Genomic DNA, 12,220 nt, shown 5'->3' on the forward strand with positions numbered 1-12,220 from the left:
GAGCGCTCGTCACCTGTCTCCCACGCCTGTCTCCTCACCCCGAGAGCGCACCAAGGACCCACGGCTGGAGTCCCTTTGCTTGCGGAGCCGCGGGACGGCTCCCGGTTCCCAAGCTTCGGAAAGAGCGCGGTTGGATCACCGCCTTCCTGGCGCCCCGCACAACTCCGGCGCCGGCGGCGCGCGCGGCTGGACCAAGTCGCGCTTCCCGTAGACTACCCGGAGTAGGGACCTCCCGGCCAGCCCGCCTGCCTGCACGCCCTGTAAGCAGGAGCTCCCCGCCACCTGCGCGGACCCCGCACGCCCGGCTCCGCGCCCCCGCAGCGCCCCGCCGCCCCATGGAGTGCGCGCGGGCCGCGGCTTCCTGAGCGCGGACGCCCTCGCTGTCCAAACTGCGCGCTGGGGGGCCCCGGCTCAGCCCCGCTCGGGGCGTTGGTGAGGTCGGGGGAGAGCGCACCATGAAGTCTGTGCTGTTCAGCCGCTTCTTCATCCTCCTGCCCTGGATCCTGATCGTCATCATCATGCTCGACGTGGACACGCGCAGGCCCGCGCCCCCGCTCACCTCGCGCCCCTACTTCGCGCCCTATTCCGGGGGCCGCGGGGGCGCCCGGCTCCCGCTCCGCCGGGGCGGCCCGGGCCGCGGCCGCGAGCCGCGCAACGAGTCGTGGCCGCGGCCGCGGCCGCCGCCGCCCGAGCCGCCGCTGCCCACCATCTATGCCATCACGCCCACTTACAGCCGCCCGGTGCAGAAGGCCGAGCTGACCCGCCTGGCCAACACGTTCCGCCAGGTGGCGCAGCTGCACTGGATCCTGGTGGAGGACGCGGCTGCGCGCAGCGAGCTGGTGAGCCGCTTCCTGGCGCGCGCGGGGCTGCCCAGCACTCACCTGCACGTCCCCACGCCCCGGCGCTACAAGCGGCCCGGGCTGCCGCGCGCTACCGAGCAGCGCAACGCCGGCCTCGCCTGGCTGCGCCAGAGGCACGGGCACCAGCGCGCGCAGCCCGGCGTGCTCTTCTTCGCCGACGACGACAACACCTACAGTCTGGAGCTCTTTCAGGAGGTAGCGGCAAGCCAGGGCGGGCGGGAGGACACCCCATTGGGCTGGTCCCGCCACGGCTGCCCTTCCCCGCGCGCCCACTCGGGACTCCCGGCGCAGCGCCGCGGCTTGCGCTGATCCCCGGGGTTGGAGGAGGGTGGGAGGACCTCCGGGACTTCTGAAGAGAGTCTGGCGGGGGCTTTGCTTCCCCCCTTCCCCCCCACCCCAACACACACACACACACACACACACACACACACACACACACACACTCACCGACCCCGCGATTGGGCTGAAGCGGTGGTGCAGCTGTGAGGCTCCTGTAGGATTTCTAGAAACTGAGCTCTGGCCGGCCTGAGGATGGAGCCCCGAGAGGCTAGGCTGCAAGGAGAGGGGTTCTGCGCCCTGGGGGCAGGCTAGGTGGTCTCTGACGGCCTTTTCAGTGCACGCAGATGTGATTCTGAGTCTAGAGCCATATCAGGAGGACGCTGAAGATGGTGACTAAGAATCAGCCAGACACCCATTTCCCTGTGACAGTTTGCTGGGCTGGAAATGGTTACTAGTGAAAACACTGACTTGTAGGGAGTTCTTCCCCACCATCTCTCCCTGCACCCCACAAAGGCCCTTCTCGACTCTAAAGATGACCTCCTTTTCGAGGAATCCCTCTGGCAACTGAGTTTGGGACTGCCCTTCCTGCCCTGTGGTTCTGTTTTTTCACAGCCCGAGGTTATCAGCAGGACTGCCGGGTTCCTTCTCCTGACCCTTTTCAGGCCCCTCTTTGGCCACTTTTCCTCCGGCCATTGCTGCTTGGTCCTCGCCGTGAGGCCCCCGGCACAGCCTGGCCCGCTGGTGCTGGGATGGCAGTGTCCCTTGGAGCTCACAGTTGCACAAAGCCAGCAGGCACCGGGTTGGAACAGGTGTTTGTCCCTGAGGCTGGTGCTTTGCAGCCTGAGTGTGTGCGCATGCGTGTGCGTTCTGCGAATGAGGCTGGGTTGCCTGGTTTTGACAGTTTTCTTGTTAGTTAGTTAGTTCAGTCACTCAGTGGTGTCCGACTTTTTGCGACCCCATGAATCGCAGCACGCCAAGCCTCCCTGTCCATCACCATCTCCCGGAGTTCACTCAGACTCACGTCCATCGAGTCCGTGATGCCATCCAGCCATCTCATCCTAGGTCGTCCCCGTCTCCTCCTGCCCCCAATCCCTCCCAGCATCAGAGTCTTTTCCAATGAGTCAACTCTTCGCATGAGGTGGCCAAAGTACTGGAGCTTCAGCTTTAGCATCATTCCTTCCAAAGAAATCCCAGGGTTGATCTCCTTCAGAATGGACTGGTTGGATCTCCTTGCAGTCCAAGGGACTCTCAAGGGTCTTCTCCAACACCACAGTTCAAACGCATCAATTGATGCGTTTGAACTGTGGTGGTGTTTTCTTGTTCCTCGTCCACAAATATAGCGGGAAAAGACCTTGGACTTTTTGACATGCCTTGGGACTGTTGCCTTCCTCTTCCCCAAATCCCAGACATTCTGACTCTGAGACTCCATCATCCCTTCCCTTCCCCTAAGTAACCTGGGCGACCTGTATGCCTAGACATTCCCCCCTCCTCCGCCCCTGTGGTGCTAGTGATAAAAAGCCCGCCTGCCAATGATGGAGGCATAAGAGAGGCAGGTTTGATCTCTGGGTCAGGAATATCCCCTGGAGGAGGGCATGGCAACCCACTCCAGTATTTTTGCCTGGAGCATCACATGGACAGAGGAACCTGGAGGGTTACAGTCCACAGGATCACACAGAGTCGGAGAGGACTGAAGCAACTTAGCACCCTCTTCACAGAAATCACGAACGTCCCATGCTTTCATCCTAATATCTCCATTTGGCTTTCATAACCTCAGGATAGAGCTATTCTGTGTCTCTCCAGCTTCATTTTTCTGCCTGTGTAGCTTTAAAAATCCATTTCTTGGGGTCAATTGTTGCCTTCATTTCTGTTCATCCTCTCTTGCTTCTTGACTAAAAGGACCAGTAATTGCTCTCCTCTCCTCTCTTCCATGCTTTCATGATGGAGGGCTTTCTTCCTGTATTTCTTCTGAAGAAATCAATTAGCTTGTGATTGTATGGTATGGTCTTCATTATAACCAAGATTCAAAATATCAGCTGATTTTTTAAGTTGGGTTTTATTGTGATTCTGCCTGCATATTCTTGCCCCCAAAAGACATGGTTTGTATTCTGAAGCCAAGACCCTTATATTTCAGAACACCATCATTTCAACCCCCAAAGTCTTTTTTCTTCTTATACAACTTGGAAGTTGTTCTGCTTGTGAAAATGTGTAGTCTTGGGTAAGCAAAAAAGTGCACATTTTTATTAATTAACCTTTTAGGGGAATGGGCTGTGAAGGGCAGTGAGTCTCAGTTGCTCCCCCCTTCCAGCCCACTGGTGTGAGGCATTGGACTGAAGGGAGGAGTTGGCACAGAGCGCCAGAGAAACCGCCCAGAACACAGTCTTTCTTTGATGCTTCCCAAGCTGAAAGACGTCTTGTTCGTGGTGGATATGAAGCAGCAAGAGGTTTTTTCATTGCTCCGTAGAGGAAAAGAAAGAGAGAAGATAAAGAGAAGAGGATGGGGGCCAAAAAAAAAAAGTGTCAGCCGAGAGGAAACTATATGGGGGAAAAAAAGCTAAACTTTTAAGATACTAATGTTTTGTATGGTTGGAAGTAATGAAATATTCAAAATAAACTTACAAACATGTGTGTCTCTTATTTATGGAGAGGTGCCAAGTATGCCAAATACACAACAGAAGGGATTTTTTTTTTTTAAGCATAATATGCATGATACACTTAGAATTTAAGTCCTGTAGCTTCTCGGGGTTCCTCCCAGGCAGGGATTTTAGTACTAATCCCTTTCTTGCCCACCACCCCTCCCCCAACATAGTGTTTTGAACCAAAAAAGGCATCTCTCTGTTCCCCAGGCATGTATGTTGAGACATTAAGTTTTCTTTATTACAGCATATTCTTTTATTTGCATGGCAAGCAAGATTGACCTCTCTGAGAAGCCAGATTAGGGGAAATTATGCATCCTTAGTCTTGTATATTAATGGGATGTCCTACCCTCCACCACTAGATTAATGATTCCACATGGATTGCAGTCTAGACACTGCTCTCTTGGTGAAAAGGTATGACCAGCTAAGACATCTAAACACTATAGCTCCCTGGGGGAAGGGAAGATGCTGATCAGGGATGCTGGAGGGCCCGGCATATATCTCAGCCCTTTCTATGGTGCACACACAGATTAGTTTTTAAGTAATTCACAGTACCTCAGGAAAGAATGTCCCGAGGCAAGCTTCATCTTTTATTCATGGTGCTTCTCATTTCCATGGTTGATGTTAACGTAGATAAGATAAAAGGAGGAAAATGAACCAGGTACAAATTAGCTCTCTAAGCATTGGCTGCCAATGAAGGAAAGTAAAAGATGAAAGTTTTCCAAATTAAATTTAAGGCACAACAGGCACTCTGGTGCAATTAATCCTCCGTGGTAGCTTAGCTGGAATTGAGCTTTCTTCTCCCATCCAGCTAGCCAGCCAGCCAATTTTCAGGTTCCCCTTTCAACTGAGCTGTGTGGCCAGAAAATAAATATTTGCATCAAACAACCCTACATTTAACAGCCAAATCCATTTGCAAAGGAAGCTGTGTGAATTGTGGCGGAAGCTGAGCTGCCTATCAGAGATGGAGGTGCTTGGAGTTATCAGGTTCCCAGCGGCCTCTTCTTGTGGCCTTGATAGGAGTTTGCACTGTGGCTCTCAGGTAATCTTGGCTGCCTGCGGCCTGCACACTCCATCCATCTAGCTCTCCGGAAAAGCTTATTTGCAAAGGATTTGCCTGGCTTTCACAGAAGCAACAGCCACAGGCAAGTGGGTCTGTAGCTGGTCACATTTTTTCAATAACACTATTGATCAGATTTCTGTCCTCTGCTAGAAAACCTTCCAGGGTTTCTTGAGTTTAAAGAGGCCGCTTTTCAGGTGAACTTGCTTTCACCTTGGGGAAACCGGTAGAACCAAAAGGTTAAAAAATATCACTTTCCAAGCAAGGAAAGAACTTTTAAAAGTTTAACTGTAAAGTTAAACTTTTAAAAGTTTAACTCACCTCAGTTTAACGAGGTGAGGCTGGAAGACAAGCTGACTTCGAAAACGGTTACAGGCTCAGGAAAGGTCTCAGTTAATGAGATTGCATTTGGAAGATGTTTCTGGCAAGTAGTGAACTAGAGAGGCCCTTTGGATGTTGTGCTGGGTGCAGTCAAGCTGTTTGTGTGCTGGGCAGGGGCTGGGAGTGGGGGAGATGAGGGGCGAGTTCACCCTGCCCTTTTCTGATAATTTAGTTACATGTTCAACCCTTTACGTGCAGCTCATTGGAGCCATAAATTGAGATTTACAGTGTTTGGCACTTTCCCCCCTAAATAATAGATTATGAATGTATTTCCCCGAAGGAGACAGGAGAGCTCCCTTTCCATATCCCCTTGACACAGTTACTTAGTGTAGAGTGATTATCTTTTCGAAGTGAAGAAGCCTCAAAGATGCTTTTAGCGAGCACCATCCAAAGATGATTTTACCTGAAACACGCCCCTCACGTGTTATTTCTTCCCTCCTAAGAGCATGTTAGTCACGCTGTGAGTCTGATCAAATGTGAGAATTTTTCGAAATGGATGTCTAGAAGGATGGACAGCTTTCCTAGTCTATCAGTGTTAAATCTGTACATTTTTTTACTTTCCCTGGATGTATGGTACTTGAGCTGTGGCTCATTTTTGACAGCGTTTTCTCTGGACACCAGCAGTTTTCATCTGGATCTTGATATTTTAGTGGATCAGGAATAACTCCTCGGGTTTCAAAGGCCTTCTCCCTTCTGCCTCTTCCTGTTGTCTTTTTTTCCATCTTCCTTCTCCCTCCAGCCTGCTTTCCACTGATTATTCTTTCTCATGAATAGACATGAAGACAAGTCCGGGTTATTGTGTGTGGCGATGAATGTGTATCTTTTAAGCATTTAGACTGTTGTCTGCAGCTTCTTGGATCCTGGTGGGTGACTCCATTTTCTTCTGTCTACCCCACTTACCTCTAAATTGCAGGCTAGTAAATTTTCTCTTGTGTGAACAGTAATGGAATAGTAATTGCTTTGAAGGCATGCTGCAAAAGCAGAATAGGAGAACCAAAGTCAACAGCCTTATTTACTAACTATTCCAGGTGCTACTCTAATAGTGGGTTTTTTCAGGACAGAATTTAATAATATTCAGATATGTTTACTCAGACCTTCTGGACTCTGATGAACTATTTGCTTGGTCAGCGTAAATTGAGATAACATTATTTATATTTGATTTGTAGTGCTGTTGAAGCATGCAATTTAGGTTTTATGTCGTTCTCAAGTTTTCCCCCTGAAACACAAAATTGTCATACCAATCCATGGGTAAGTAGGTAGGATGGTAAGTAGGTAGGTTTACAATAGATTTCCAATTCACAGAAATACACTGAAATACTCCATTGTTCCTACCAGGTAATTTTTGTGTAACTTGGAAATAAACATGTAAAATACTCCTTATCATGGATACAAGCAAAATGAGTACTTACTGTGACCCAGGGGCCACATTTAGGGTGTTACGTGATTCTCTCATTTGATCAGCATGACTGATAGCTGCTGGGTAGATTCTAGTATGGCCCCCAGTTGCCCCCATTATAATGCTGATATTTAAGTGTGAACACAGTTCTTTGATGAATACAGGGATTTTAAAAAATGCAACCTGAATCTAATGTGGTCATAACCCTGATCAGTGTAATCAGTATCTCCGTTTTATAGGTGAGCTGCCATAGCAGGAAGTCACTTAAAGGGTCAGGCAGCTGTCTGAGACAAGATCTCCTGACCAGGTCTGGAGCGTGACCTCTGGGTCCCGTGCAGCCCATCTCACTAAACTGTACCATCCGATGGGCGCATGTCATCCACTGCTGTGAGTAAAGCATCTGACCGGCAGAAGTCTCTCATACTGTTCTAGCGGCTGCTGTGCTTGAGCTCGGGCAGATCTGTCCTCCTTTCATTAAATGGATTCTTTATTGAGGCACAGCTGGTTTGCAGTGTTATGCTCCTGGCAGGTGTGCAGGAGAGTGGCTCAGTTGTACATACAGGTCTGTCTTCCTGGCTGCATCAACTTGTGATCTTCTCTCTTGCCCTTTTCTTCCTGATGTAACTTGGATTTATGATAACGTCATCTCCTCACTATCTCACTAAGGGACCATTTGACTTTTAGACTCTTTTTTCAAGTCAGCTGAAAACTGCTAAATAAGCAGAATAACCTGAAGCCTTTTATGTTTTTGAACTGTCTATTCCTGGGAACAAGTAAGAATTAACTTCTGGGAAACTTCCCTCGTGGTCCAGTGAGTAAGACTCTGTGCTTCCAATGCAGGGGGCGTGGGTTTGATTCTTGGTCAGGGAACTAAGATCCCACAAGCTGTGGGGAACAACCAAGAATGAAATAATAATAAAATTTTTTTAATAATTAATTTCTGCAAGAAAATACAGCATTAACTTTTTTCCTCAATTGATGTACAAACGTCAGCAATGGTAATCTGCTGAGCATGTCAGAGTGGACAGAGTGAAGGGAAGAATACATTTCAGGATGGAATGGAAATGGGGGTGACACTGGATTGCTTCCGGTGGGCTGGGTGCCTTACCATCGGGGTGGAGGAGAGGGGCTGGGGACCTCAGCGAATCTGAGCTGATGCTGACATGGGCGGCAGGCAGAGGGGCGCTGGGGCAGCTGCCCCTGGAGCACAGGACGAGCAAGTCAGAGCCGTTGGTCTGCTTATGCTGGCCACTGCTGGCCACACCACCCGGCTCGCCTGCCTCCTCCCTTGTGGGTGGGAGGTTTGTTGATTGGCCTGTTTGGTTTTTTTGGGCCTAGAAATTTCTCTGGATTAAATGCAAAATTAGTAAATCTTGAGTTTCTGCATGCTAGGAAAATCTTGAGGATGGCTGAGCTAAGGGAAGGGTAAACATGCTCCTTACCCCAAGTCAGATTATATGGTCTTTTCCCCCAAATAACTGAAAACTCAGTAGTTTTTTTTTCTCCCTCTATCCATCTCCTCTGTCAGTGGACAGAGAATGTTAAACAGTACCTGGTGGCTCAGTGGTAAAGAATCTGCCTGCTAATGCAGGAGATGTGGGTTTGATCCCTGAGTTGGAAAGATCCCCTGGAGAAGGAAATGGCAACCCACTCCAGTATTCTTGCCTGGGGAATCCCATGGACAGAGGAGCCTGGTGGGCTACAGTCCATGGGGTTGCAAAAAAAATCGGACCCAGCTTGGTGACTAAACAACAAACAGCAACACGTTACATTCAGTATCTAAGACTGTCCTTTCTGCAATCTGCATGGAAGGTATTTGTCAATTGATCTTTATCTGACCAGTGAAAGCTGCGCATGCTAGACACTGAACATTCTCCACTGAGATCTCCCTGATCTAAATTATCCTCAGTAGTGTATCACTCCACCAGTTTCCTTGTGCCCAGCTGAGCTTAAACATGACCATATTTAGAAGATGTTTGAAAGGAACAAATCAGTATCCTTCTCCCCTACTTAACAAGTATTAGTTGCATACCTCCCATGTGCCAGACTCTGTGTTACTTACAGCAGGATAGAGCCCTTCTGTGAACACAGAGTATCTCTGCCCTCTTCTTTTAAGCCTCTGGACCTAAGCTGTATGCTAAGATCAGAGCCTGCTGAGAAAAACGCAGGTGCCTGGGCGTGTACAGCAGAAGCCCCTGATGCAGTCGTGAGTTGTAGTTGTGGTTGTGGAGGAAGCGACATTTGAGCTGACATCTAAAGGATGGAGGGGGTCTGGCGGGGGAGGGGGCAGAAGGAGCCGCGTTTGAACCAGTCTGTGAATTTGGAAAGTGTTACACAGCAGTGTGAAGGGCATGCCTTAACTTATTCACGTGTGCTTTTTAGATCCCCCTGCAGGCAAATCTTTAATCTCTAATTTTTTAAGAAGAACTTGGATAAGGTAGATACTAGATCAACAGAAAAATTGTAGATATATAATGCACATCCGGTTGTACCAAGGATTCATTCATGTAGACGGTCGTGATGCGTCTTAGCAGCTAACATCAGTATTGAAGTTTACTGCTCTCCTACTAGAATTTAAACTCCATCAAGGTAGGTAGTTTCTTCTGTTCACTGCTGTGTCTCTAGTGTCCAGCATATTCTAAGTGCTCATTCAATACCTACTGAATGAAGGAGTGGATTGTAGGAAACGTTGGAGCTAAGGGGGTCCATCCCCAAAGGAAGCTATTTCAGAGATTGTCGGACCGCCGCCTTGCAGTTTGTTCGTGTGACTAGGGTTATGCTGAGCCCTCTAAGTAGTAACTGGAAGAAAAATTGGCTCCTGCTCTGACTCTGAGAGCTTTCAGTGCTAAGGAGAGATGGGGAGAGAGACCACGAACCGTAGTCTGTAGCCAGGCATCCCTGTGGTTGCTTGAGAGCAAGGAGAGGGTGTGGGAGTGACTGCGAGCCCACAGGGTGTTTGACCCACTTCCCACATGTGAGAGGTGGAAGGCTGGTGGGGGGCTCAGGTGGGAGCCTGGGGCTTAAACAGCCCCAGGTTCAAGTCCAGTCTCATCACCTGGTGGTCATGGGACATCCGAGAGGGTTGCCTGCCTCCTCCAATGGCTCCAAGAAATACTGAACAGAGGACGGTTATAAATGTTCTTTTCCCTGCTTCTCTACTGGTGACTGCCCAGGTGATGGGTCCCCCAGGGAGCCACTCTGTCTCACTTGGGGAGATGCCTCTGAGTCCTCTGCTCCTGAAACCTAGACTGTGCTTCCGGAAGCCTGGAGAGGAGGATGGGCCAAGGTACAGGACTTTCCCAAATTAGTCCGTGCCAGGAGGAACTGGTAGATCAGCGATTTCAATTACGCCACTGGGTTAGGACAATGATGAGAAAGACATGCATTAAACAGGGCTTATCTATAAAGAGTCCTGGAGGAAGCAAGATGTGAGCGAGTAAAAACCATCTTAAGGAGGTTTTAGGCTAGAAGGAGGTACCACAGTGTTCTTCGTGGGTGTGGAGCTGGTTAGGGACTGGGTGAGAGCTTGCAGGTTGGGTGCACGGGTCTCAGAGGAGGACTTACATGCAACTTCCTGCCGCTCTTGGGTGTGCCTGTCAGTACCCTTCGCAGCTGTTGCCCCTGGCGTGGACCTGAGATGCATCGCATAATAGATTCTTTCTGGCATCAATAAATGAATCAAGGAGACAGTCTGTTACAAAGGAGAGGGCAGCTTAGTAGGAATGAAATGAATCTATTTTTAAAAAATGTTTTACCGGGATATAGCTGCTTTACCGTGTTGTGTAAATTTCTGCTGTACAGCAAAGGGAATCAGTTATACAAATACCGCACCCCCACCCTTTACTGATTTCCTCCCCATTTAGGTCACCACAGAGCACTGAGCAGGTCCTTGTTAGCTATCTGTTTTACAAATAGTAGTGTATATATACCTAGCCCAGTCTCCCAGTTCATCCCACCCCCTCCCCCCTTTATTGTCCGTATGTTGGTTCTGTATGTCTGTGTCTCAATTTCTGCTTTGCACGTGGGCTCTTCTGAACCATTTCCCTAGATTCCACATATACGAATTAATATATGATATATTTTTCTCTTTCTGGTCTACTTCACTCTGTATGACAGTCTCGAGGTCTGTCCACAGATCTTCAAATGGCACCATTTTGTCCCTTTTTGTGGCTGAGTAATACCCTACTGTGTATCTGGACCATAGCTTTGCTTTCCATTCCTCTGTCTATGGACATCCTGGTTGTTTCCATGTCTTGGCTGTTGTAAATAGTGCTGTTGTGAACACGGGTGTGTGTATCTTTTGGAATTATGGTTTTCTCTGTTAAAGCACATGATTAGAAGCAATCGCTTGATTTTTAAGGTCGCTTGTTGGATGGGAAGGTTCAGCGTATGGGTCTCTCCCACACCAGTTGACTGAGGTGGCAGGGAGGCTCCAGTCTGACAGACTCTCCCGTGCCTGGCTCTCCAGTCTAGACTGGATCACTGGGGCGTCTGCTGCCTGGCACCGACTGGGAGGTCCACCCTGAGCCGCCTTCTTGTTTTAAAAATACTGCTTGCTGCTGCTAAGTCACTTCAGTCATGTCCGATTCTTTGCGACCCCGTGGACTGCAGCTTACCAGGCTCCTCCATCCATGGGATTTTCCAGGCAAGAGTACTGGAGTGGGTTGCCATTGCATTTTCATAAATAAAAGGATTTTAAAGCCCATTTCCTGCCATCCTGAGGAAGATGTAGTAGCTGGGGAGAGAGAGCACGTGTGTGTGTGCCCTTCCATCCGCAGGCCCCCGGGCTGTGAGGATGCACAGAGTTCCTTCCTCTCTCTGTTCTTTTTCCGCAGACCCTGAACTGCCCCGCCAGTCTCTGGTCGGAAATGTGGCCACTCCTAGGGGCCCTTGGCATTTTCTGTTCATATAACACCCAAAAGAATTTGATAAAATTGCATAACTTCTAGGATATTTTCAAGTTGATGACATTTTAAAAATCATGTAAAATTGTTGCAAAGCATGTGATTTCCACATTGAATCAATTTTCATATTGAATCACTATGCACCTGAAACTAGTATAATATTGCAAATCAACTATACTTCAATTAAAAAACACTTTTATGATTGAATGAACAGTATGCTTCCCTGATGGTTCAGACGGTAAAGAATCTGCCTGTAATGTGGGAGACCCGGGTTTGATCCCTGGGTTGGGAAGAGCCCCTGGAGAAGTGACTGGCTACCCACTCCAGTATTCTTGCCTGGAGAATCCCATGGACAGAGGAGCCTGGCGGGCTACACTCCATGGGGTCACAAAGAGTTGGACATGACTGAGCAACTATCACTTTCACTTTCAACGGTATATTTAGTAGCAGTAATCAAGTTATCAAAATAATATAAATGTTGCAAAGTTGGATAATTAACTATTAAGTATCAAAGCTACATTTCTTGGAACTTGATTTCTTACAGACATAGATGAAGCATTTTGTTGCTAATGATGCATACTCTGTGTCATCGAGAGTATTACTTTTTGCTGGAAAGAGATGGGGTTTAGCATAAGTTTGTTTCCCTTTAGGTCACAATTGTTTCCATAATATAACTATGATGGAAAGCATTTTCTTCCCTCAGTGTT

General features: G+C 48.7%; 1 protein-coding gene across 1 annotated transcript in view; it reads left to right on the plus strand.

Annotated features, from left to right (window-relative positions):
* Window positions 1-413: 413 nt before the first annotated feature.
* Window positions 414-12,220, plus strand: part of B3GAT2 (beta-1,3-glucuronyltransferase 2) — a 113,303-nt gene continuing 101,496 nt past the window's right edge. The window contains exon 1 of the mRNA XM_069599497.1: window positions 414-1,055. Coding sequence (XP_069455598.1) covers window positions 456-1,055 — 600 coding nt within the window. The 5' untranslated portion in view covers window positions 414-455. The remainder of the gene's footprint in view (window positions 1,056-12,220) is intronic.

This window comes from Ovis canadensis, chromosome 9 (genome assembly GCF_042477335.2).
Source record: "Ovis canadensis isolate MfBH-ARS-UI-01 breed Bighorn chromosome 9, ARS-UI_OviCan_v2, whole genome shotgun sequence".
Classification (NCBI taxonomy): domain Eukaryota; kingdom Metazoa; phylum Chordata; class Mammalia; order Artiodactyla; family Bovidae; genus Ovis; species Ovis canadensis.